At 36.1% G+C, this 10,744-nt stretch overlaps 1 protein-coding gene across 1 annotated transcript; it reads left to right on the forward strand.

Moving 5' to 3' along the window:
* The first annotated feature begins 4,887 nt into the window (after positions 1–4,887).
* On the forward strand, positions 4,888–10,233 carry LOC149953176 (cathepsin L-like peptidase). Its single transcript, XM_090168776.1, has 7 exons — positions 4,888–4,969; positions 5,046–5,147; positions 5,204–5,353; positions 5,423–5,711; positions 8,488–8,749; positions 8,809–8,919; positions 10,091–10,233. Exons 2-7 carry the CDS (start codon positions 5,046–5,048, stop codon positions 10,188–10,190), a joined length of 1,014 nt encoding a protein of 337 aa, XP_090024902.1. The 5' UTR covers positions 4,888–4,969; the 3' UTR covers positions 10,191–10,233.
* Positions 10,234–10,744: the final 511 nt, after the last annotated feature.

Here is a 10,744-nt window from a genome sequence, read left to right on the forward strand (position 1 = left end):
TTCCAATATAATACAGATGGTGAACTTTCGAAATCTGGTCTAACTATTATACGGTTTTCCCTTTTTATACTCTGAAATTATTGATCTTCGATATATTATTTATTAAAATGGGGTTTAAAATTAATTCCATTCTACGTATACGCATTTTGAAGTGTATCGCGTTACGTATATAGGAATTTATCCGGTCCTCATACGGAATCACGTGTACAATTACAATACTTGAGAACGATACGTTTCTCATACTTAAACTTGAAATATTCGTTTAAAAAAAAATACTCGTGATATAGATTCAAGTGCCAAGCATATTTAAGTACTACAATGATATTAAAATGAAGTTTAAAAATGTTTCCATTCTACTTTAACAACGAATATTCAATGACGTCAAAACACTCTTAAATTCAAATTAACCGCGTCCTCCGGTATTTTATTTTGAAATATATCAAAACCTTTTCAAAACTTTTTAGAAGTTATTTACATTTTTTCTATTTTTTTTTTACCACAATTAGATAAATATTATTTTTATATAGCATTATAACGTACGTACCCTCGTCCAATAAGAAATGTTAACGATGTTTATCAAATCCCCGAACACCCGCAAATCAATTCCGATGGATTTATGTAATTTACTTTTTATTATATTTATATATATTTTTTTAATTTAATAAATTAATTTATAAAATAAACGATTAACCCTTTGTCAGCAGACACAGGAAATGAACAATTCCTATAAAATACATACATTAAGACAAAGTTAAGACAAAGTTAAGAATTATCACCGAGTATTCCTACTTACATTTTATTTTATTTCATATTTTATTTTATTTCATATTTTATTTTATTTCATATTTTATTTTATTTCATATTTTATTTCATATTTTATTTTATATTTTATTTTATTTCATATTTTATTTAACAGGTCTTAAGCCAATAAATGACATACAATATTATCCCTTTACTTCTCTGCTCCCTTCCAACTATCTTGCAATATTTTCAATCCAATTGTATTTGTTTTTATATCTTTAACTTTATTTCTCAGTACAATTTCCCTTTGACAAGCTTCTTCTAACTTCAATTCCCACTTTTTTAAATGCTTTTTTTATTTCGTCCAAATGTTCTTTTATTTCTTGCATATCTAACCACTATTTCACTAACTTCCTCGAATGAATGGAAATCCATATGACTATAAGTAACAGAACACAATAAATATAAAACGTCCAGCAATGTTAAATGTTAGGTCACCAGAAAGACCCTTTCCTCTTGTTGTTTCTATTTCAGTGGAAACGAAACTTGAACTTCAAGACGCCCGCGTCTTTTACGTTTATATGGATTATTCATGACGGTTCAATTTTGATATTATAAATGGACACGTATAGTAGGGAGCTAGATCGAGAGTGTGGGGGATAAAAAATTAATCTAGGTGAAAAAAAATATTATAAATAAATACCGATTCAATATACGAACGAAACTTAATTATTAATTTAATTAAACTCATTTATAAATTTTATAAATTAACTTGAAATATTGTAAAGCCAATAAAAATAATATAAATTTCCTACAAATCACCCATTTTATGGATAAAAATGAAACGATTCAAAATACGTACAAAACTCAATTTTCATAAATAGACAATAGTTATGAAATTAAGTTGGCTTATGGTAAAATTAGAATAATTTAGGAAATTCTGTTAAAAATTAGTACAATTGGGGAAAATTGGTTAAAAGTTGGTATAATTTGGAGACTTGTTAATGTTAAAAATATAGAATTAATTAGGATACTTTTAAAATTGAAGAGATAGAAAGGCAATTACGAACGAGATAATGATTTAAAAAAAAATAGATTTTTAAATGAACTGTAAAACGCTTCTATAGATGGTAGCCTTGTCTCTTACCTATATTTACATATTGGAATTGTTACAAAAGGTTCTTTTAAACGTAACTTAGTACACTAATTAAGTATTTTTAATTTACCGTAATTAAAATATAGGTAAGTGGTTTTTATCTTATTTTATACCTACGGAAGGGATAAATAAATTAAAGCAATACATTTTTGGAGTTTGGAGATGGGTGGAAAAAATAGGCTCTTCGTTTTTCCAACTGCTTTTCTGATGTACCCAAAAATGGACCAAATTACCAAAAGTACCCTTAAAACGACCAAAGTCACCATTTTTGGCCCTATGTACCCCATTTCGGACCAAAAGTACCCCAAACTGGACCTATTAGCTTTATTGTAATGTTAAACTCCCATAGAGATTCCCCTAAAAAGAAAAACTTGCGGTCCAATTTTGGGTATATGAATTATTTCGGAGAGGGAATCCATGTTTTAAATTCAAATTAACCGCGCGCCCGGGCAATCCGCGCCTCCCAGGTAATCCGCGCACGCGCGCGCTATCTTCCTGCCTAGGTTATTAATCATACAACTTACATAATTTCCACTTATTTCGTACGATAAAACGCGATCGAGATATTCGTTTTAAGAAATACTCGTGAGATTGGTTCAAGTGCCAAGCGTACTACAATGATATTAAAATGAAGTTTAAAAATATTTCCATTCTACTTTAACAACGAATATTCAATGACGTCAAAACACTTCAATTCAAATTAACCGCGTCCCCCGGGGTAATCTGCGCACGCGCCGCCTAGGTTATCAATTTTTACATCATTTCAACTTATTCCGTACGATAAAACGCGATAAGATATACGTTCAAGTATCTTTCGAGATAAGCGTAGATAAATGAACAAGTTGGCCTGGACATAATATGTTGATATACGGGAAAACAAATCGTCGCGAGAAATACCCTAAATACATTGACTTTTCGATGATTTTACCCCCATTTCCTCCCTTAAATCCCGGATTTCGATCCCGAACCCAAACCCGAACCCGGGATCGATGCCACACCCTCACTTTCCTTCTACTATTCTAAAACATTTACATTTATTATTGTAAAACATTTAATCTCCAACAGTACAGACCTTCACGGAAAGGTACAATTGTACATCGATACACCTTATATATTTTAAGCCACGATGCGCTGTAGGCTTCCGCAGTTTGAAAAGAAAATCGTGCCAATGAAAACTACCACGAACCTGATAAAGTTTCAATTCAGAATACGAGATATTTTTCATATTTATGTTAATACCTAGCAATATACCTTTCTATAAATTTCCAGCTAAACAGGCCAAAACACTTTCACAAAGACAACTTGGCGCTACTTCAGTAGGACTTGCAAACTCATTTACTCTTTGGTTTAAAAATTCTGCTTATGCTCATTCCTATTTGATTGATACTTTCTGACGCGTCACCCATAAAGTCGATTTTCATAATATAGTTAAGGTAGCCTACGTGAAGATAGTATATTTCAAAATATAGTAAGTCCATAACTGAACTATTTATAAAATCAATGAGGTATAGTTCATTATCTATTTATTATGGTTTGTATAAAACTAAAACCGTTAAATGAGTAGGATTTTGATCAAAAATCCACTATTTATCCTGACAACTAGGTTGGCAGGTTTGCCAGATAATCCATTATTGAGCCTCCCTGGTTCATGAAAAATCGGGCCAAACCTTCTGCCTCTCTATACACAAAAGTAATTAAGCACATAAGTAGTATTTTATAGAATGGTCTATTTAAACATCTGGGTTAACAAAAATATAATTATTATAAAGATAGCAAAATATAATACTGATCATTCCTTAACTGTGGAACAATAATCTACAAAATATCCACTGTATAACATAAGAAGTTGCTAGTAGATTTCTTTAATAATAAATATCATAAGTACAATATACAACGCAAATGTTTTCATGTTTACCGACCAGTCAAGGCCTACTAAAAATATAAACCTTTTCAAAAGCCAAAATAATGGTTACTTATATAGGTTAAACAATTACAAATTATTGGATAAGAACGCTAAATTGATTTTTTATAAACATTCGCTTCCTTTATATAGCTAGGTATTTCCAAATTTGAGAACGTTTTGACTCTAAGTTCTATCCCACGAGTTCTTAAGTATCCCCTTCTATAAAAACTGGTTGAGGTTAACAGTAATAGCATATTTAACATAATTACTCATAAGTATGCCTCTATATAACATCTCTGTATTAAAAATTTCAATGAGACCTTGTTTCACAGCCACCAAAGAAATCACGAACGAACTACGCGCAAAAACAGTTTAACTTCCTTCCCTCCCCACCAGACCTGCTTTTGATGACGAAAAAGCCGTCATCGATTGGAAAGTGACGTCAATTACGTAATATCCTGTGAACAAGGTCTCATTGAGAAGATGTTCTTTTTGGTACACTTATGAGTACTTATGTTACATATGGTAATAGTAAGTGGTGTGAAGGGCTTAATTGATAGAATTAAACGTCGCTAGATGAATTGGGCCTAAGTTGGTGCCTTGGGTATTACCTTAGCTGATTATTATTATTATTATTATTATTAATGATAATCTATTGCAAGTCTTCAGTACCTAAAGTTAAACATTTCGTTACAAATTGTCACTAAGCAATATCGTATTGTCATATTTTTGTTTAGTATATTACTTATGCAAATGTATTTCTTTAAATAGCAACTGCTAACTATGAAACCCTATGGACCACAGTACCTTAGTAAAGACATTTATACGACGGACTGTATTGATGGACTCATAGATGACAGATTTAGATCAGGAAACGCGACAGAAATGTTGAAAATTAATTATACCTAAAACAAAAAGGTCCATTTGACGAATATTAATGGATAACGCGTCAAGACGACGATCATCTCAGTTACAAGAACAATAGCGGAATCAATCAAACGGGTCATCAACTATGGACGTGATATTGACACTAGCCACGCAGGGACATTCTGCAAAACGGTAATTTATACTGTTAACCGAAGCTAACCAAATCAGAGGTATCACCATCAACCACTCGGTATACCTCGGCGATTTCTTCGCGATTGTTGGAGAACTTAGATCATTAAAAGGTATAACCAGGCCACTTATAATACTCCTAACGACCAATTACTTTGTATAATTACTAATTTCAAGCGAATATTTCAGATGTGGGTCAGTGTGTTAAGTTGTCTCGCTGTGGTCTTAGTCGTTGTCGAAAGTGCCAGCGAAATTAAACCAAACATTCACCAACACTGGCAGAAATTTAAGGTGGGTCAGTATTGAAAAATGGTAAATAGATTATACTAAGAGACTTAACTCCGCAGCACACTCACGGAAAAGACTACCATCCCCAAGTGGACCTGGAAAGAAGGGTGGTCTTCGCTCAAAATGTAAGGAAGATTATGGACCATAATATTCAAGCTGATTTGGGACAGAAGACTCACAAGATGGGCATCAACAAGTACTCCGATATGGCAAGCTTCCATTTCGCAATTCTAACTAACGATTGCACCCCTAAGTCCACGTTAATTATTTATTAACAGTCCCACGAAGAATTCGTCAAGACCATGAACGGTTTGAAAAAGGAAGCGTTGACTTTGCAAACTAGGGCCAACAACCAGAATCTGCACGAGGTTTTGACCAGAGCTTCTGACCTCCCCGTCAAAATCGATTGGGTCAAAGAAGGAAGGGTCACCGACGTCAAGGACCAAGGCGAATGCGGTTCTTGTTGGTCATTTTCGGCCACAGGTGCGATGGAAGGAGCATGGTTCCGAAAAACCGGACAACTCGTGTCTTTGAGCGAACAGAACTTGGTGGACTGCGCCAGAGAAGGTTAGTTTCGGCAACTGTCAATATTACCAGAAGTTTACACTTAACCTCCTTCGGGGGGGAAGTATCTAGCTTCCTATTCAGCCTCGGTTAAAAACGTGTTACTTAATCTTTATAGCAATACCTAATCACTTAACGAAAATAGACTTGCAATATGACCGTAGTAGTCTTTGTTGACCTGAAAAATGTTGAAGCAATCTGCTAATCTGTAGTATTATCTCAAATCTGGTTTTATAACTATTATCTGTAGCGCATTGACTAATGGGCTGTGGGATCTGGAGCTCGCCACGGAAGGAAGTTGAAACAAGGTCAGGGCCTTGATAAAGCTCAAACCTAGGGGACCAGGTGGTGGCTAATCTCAGTGATGGATTAAAAAATAAAGCTGAGTTGACTTAGGGGCCAAGAACTTGCTAAATATGGCTATACCATTGTCAGGGGTCCTGATAACATCCAAGCCTAAGGGCCAGGGTGGTAAGTAATCCCAGTGGTGGATTAACCAATATGTTGAATTGACTTAGGGGCCCAGAACTTGCCTAAAGACAGGAGGGAGGTAGAAAATAGTTCAGAGTAAAGGTCGAAGGCCCTGATAAAGCTCAAGCCTAAGGGTCCGGATGGTGTTAATCCAAATGGTACAGGGCCATGCTTAGGTCTTCAGAGGCTCTGGGCGAAAATGATTTTAGCGACCCAATTATACGATTTTTGTTCAAATGACTCTCTTTATTCATATGAAATGTAACGCCACCATACAAGCTCTTCGTGAGCCACTTCTATTGTAAAACGTGGTTTATTCGAACGAGTCACGGAGCATGCGTCGATGTTGAAAAGAAGCGGGAAAAGCCGCCTAGTGTTTGGTAGCTCCATCTTCAGCATAGTCGGAGTAAAATATTCCTAATTACTAATCTTATCCTAACTTGGGTTAAATAAATATAATTCGTGGTGCTGGTGAAGATCAAGGCGATGGGCAGTAAAAGAATGCCCCTGGGCCTTTTTTCACCGGACCCCGGAGTTTTCCCCCCACTACCCCCCTCTGAAAGGCCCAAATGATCGATCCCACATTTTGGCGCCAAGCAATTTCTAGTAGCTAAAGCAAAACACACTAACAAGGTGAGTACCAGAGGTGTTTATGGCCGATTTTGTTCAAAGTCGGCCGTAATATAGACCTATATAAGATATGAAATTTCTCAAAAGGAGACGTTGCACTCCCAATTCAATTTTCCATGGCAACCGAAAATGTTTTTGACCACTTAAAACAAAAATAAGATTTATTCAAACTTCATGAAATTTACGTAAATGTGATCCAAATTACCCATTTCGTGATTTTAATTTTTTTTTAAATTTTCGTACAGGGTACCCTGTGAAACCGATAAAATCCCATGCTTTTTTAAATGGAGATTTCTTTGTCTTCAATGGTTAAAAACATTTGCGATTGCCGTGGCAAATCGAATGGGTAGTGCAACGTCTCCTTTTGGGAAATTTCATATCTCATGTAGGTCTGCATTAAGCGCGGCTGCTGTGGTAGGACGGGTGGCTTTCACATTTTTGTCGGGGGAGAAGGGGTTTTAATTAACGCTCATCACTATAATTGACAGGTCATATAGCCCCCTCTCTTATAATCCTTTCTGGGGCCTGATCCGCTCGACGATCGGGATAGTAAAAATATAAAGCCATACCAGGAAACCGTGAGGCCAAGATCAAGGTCGACTTGACCACTTCTTCCTTTTCAATTCATATATTTTACGCGGCCGTCATAGCGGCCAAACCATTTATAGGTAAGCCCATAGTAATTGGGTCAGTACGGCGTCAGTGGTAGTTTAAATTCGGTGAACCCTTTAGTAGTACGTGGGAAACCGTTACTGGCGCTAGTAGTCTTGCTGTCTTGGTTTATTTTGAATTTGATAAATTGTATATTGGGGGGTTTTACAGTGTAGGGTAATTTTTGTTAGAGTAGCAAGTATTAGTAGATGCCGAAGGGGTTATAAAGATGCCTTAGAAAAGATAAAGCCATATCTGCCTAAGTGCCATAGTTACTTCTGCCATATACTTGTTTGTGCCTAAACGTCAGTGGTGTAAAGTGTTACCCCCATTTGATCATTGGTCGGGGTCAACTCTACCTTCACGTTTATTGGTTCGGGTCATCGAACATGATTTTACGTCTCCGTAAGGTCACGTGGTTCCAGAGAACAAAACCAATGTGCAAGACCAAAAGTTGGAAGTTAACTTAGAGAGTTACTGGAGATTCACTAACTATTAGCAATTTTAAGATGTACCATAATTCAAGTAAAACTACGTAATCAACAGTCACAAATAGTCTGATTAACGCATCGTTTCCTGCAAGCGTTTTCACTTGTCGAATACAACAGTTCCTGGAGCGTTGCTGAAGCTTCCCAGGAGTGGGTAGCCCACCCACTCTCTGGACATCGAAACATCCACAGACTGTGATAAGTACTTTGACTATAACCGGTAATCCAGTGGGCAGATGGCACTAAGATAGTACGAGTAAATTATGGTATCAAGAGAGACTAGAGCAAAGTGTGTAAAAGTTCTAAAAATCTCAGATCTACGGGCGGTAGTTAACTATTCTCTTTAAATTGTTTATCGCACACTCGTTGAGAAAATGACAGACGCACATTTATCGACGCACTTTTTTTTGGCCCTTTTACGATTTTCGCAAATGTGCAAGTCCGGCGCGAGTCACAGCCCACCAAAAGGATGTTACAATGAAAACGTGCAGATTTTTCCCACAGATGTGATTTACAATAAACTTCTGATATTATTATAGGAAACGATGGTTGTGACGGTGGTCTTCCACACAACGCCTTCAAGTACGTCATCGACCGAGGGGGCGTTGACAAAGAGATCTGCTATCCATACTACGCCATGCAATTCAAATGCTACTACAACCCAACTTGCATTGGAGCCAATATCACCGACTATAAAATGGTCGAATCTGGTGATGAAAATGCCTTGAAGGAAGCGGTAGCCACAGTTGGACCTATTTCCATCGCTATTGACGCTAGCCACGAAAGTCTGCAACATTACAAGTAAGGGCCTTCCCGCCACCAATCCGAGAAAACTGCAATAACGAATTCCATGATTTAAGGGAAGGAATTTACACCGACCCCAAATGCGACCCTGAGAATCTGGACCACGCCGTCTTGCTGGTTGGCTACGGTACGGAGAATGACCTAGATTATTGGTTAATTAAGAACAGGTAATTACCGCGGTAAAGGTACCACCAGAAGTATGTAATTTATATCTTACAAGGAGGCATCCCGAAGTGTAACCCACCGATTTTGTTCAAACTCGGGGGATTGGTAGACGTTCATGAATCATGAAAAATCCTAAAGGGAATTTATTCAATGGGCAACCGTTTTGCCATGGCAACGAAATTTTTTTTGACAATACAAAATATTAAATTTTCCCATTGAAAATAACATGGGATTTTGACCTCAAATTGATCAAAAGTCGATCAATTTTGATGTTTTTACTGTCAATTTTAATTTATTTTTTATTTTTTTGGCCTAGGAATCGGTCAGAATCCCATGTTATTTTCAATGGGAAAATTTCCATTTTGTACTGTCAAAAACATTTTCGTTGCCATGGCAAAATGGTTGCCCATTGAATAAATTCCCTTTAGGATTTTTCATCATACATGAACGTCTACCAATCCCCCGAGTTTGATCAAAATCGGTGGGTTACACTTCGGGATGTCTCCTTGTTAGAGATAAGTTTTCGCTTTCAAGAAACATGGACTTTTTGGAAGATAACAAATTAGGGAAATTGGTATTTATACTGACTAAAACAATTTAATCGGGAAATTTTGTCGGATAAATAAGCAAATATCCATAGACAGTATCAATTTTTACCGTTGCCTACGTTATTATAAAGGCTAGTACACGCCGCTCGACGATAAAATACATTTTAACGACGCTATGAATTTTTATTGCTTCAGTTTCACGGGAGATGGCTCTCTGATCTGGTCCGTTATGAATATATTTACGGTGGGCGTTTAATTAATAAAATAAAAACAAACTTGAAAATTAAACTTCTTAAAAGAAGCTTAAAAATTGTAAATTACATCCCAAATTAGTTATAATACAACATATTTCGGCGGGTTTTGACTCTTGAAAAAACGGGGTCCAGATACAAGAGAACCTAGTGGCGAGAAATGGAGAAATAAATTGAAGATTTTTCGCGTGCACATGTTTTTATCATAACGTAGTCAACGACTTTACAATTTACATTTGTAAACGGAGTATGTCGTAAATTTTGAGTTGTGATGTGGTGTATGCCATTGAAACATGCAAACTTATCTCGTAAAATTTATCCTTCTGGTACCAAATATTTAATAATGAAATAACAATATTGTCTTTACGTTATAGCTGGGGCGACTCCTGGGGTATCAACGGTTACTTTAAGATGGCGAGGAACAAGAATAATACGTGCGGTGTTGCTTCTTACGGAACCTACCCAATTGCCTAAGAAAATTAGCATTTAAAATTAAATAAAATTACCTATTTCGAGATATTACGTTTTTTTTATACATTTACACGCAAACACATCGTGATGCTATGCATATTACGCACTCGAGTAACGGTGAAAAGTGTCAATTCATTCCATCAACAGAGACACTTGGTTAAAGAAATATTGATTAAATACCGTGGCTAATCTGGCGTAATTGGTGATAAAGAAAATAAAAATGTCATTGAGTGTCAATGGGCGAAGCGAACTCGAGATTATATATCACACCAAACCAAGAATTACTTTTTTCTAGGTACCGAAAGTTATCTCAATAACCTTTAAGGATGTTATTAAAATCCTCCAATTTAAACCGCGCACTCGAGTTCAATCATTATCAAAAATTGCACAACGCGTATTATTCAAATTAAACGTGGGAAAAAAAGCACGCAGACACTATTTAAGAATTAGATTAATTAGTGATGACTAAGTTGGTTTTGGGGAACAATTAGAAAACTCGAAACAATAGGCGCTGATTGCGGCTAAAGTTCGTTCGCCTTTTAAATCAGGTTCGGTGT

The sequence above is a fragment of the Leiobunum rupestre genome, chromosome 3 (genome assembly GCF_980474605.1).
Source record: "Leiobunum rupestre chromosome 3, qqLeiRupe1.1.hap1, whole genome shotgun sequence".
In the NCBI taxonomy this organism is placed as follows: Eukaryota; Metazoa; Arthropoda; class Arachnida; order Opiliones; family Sclerosomatidae; genus Leiobunum; species Leiobunum rupestre.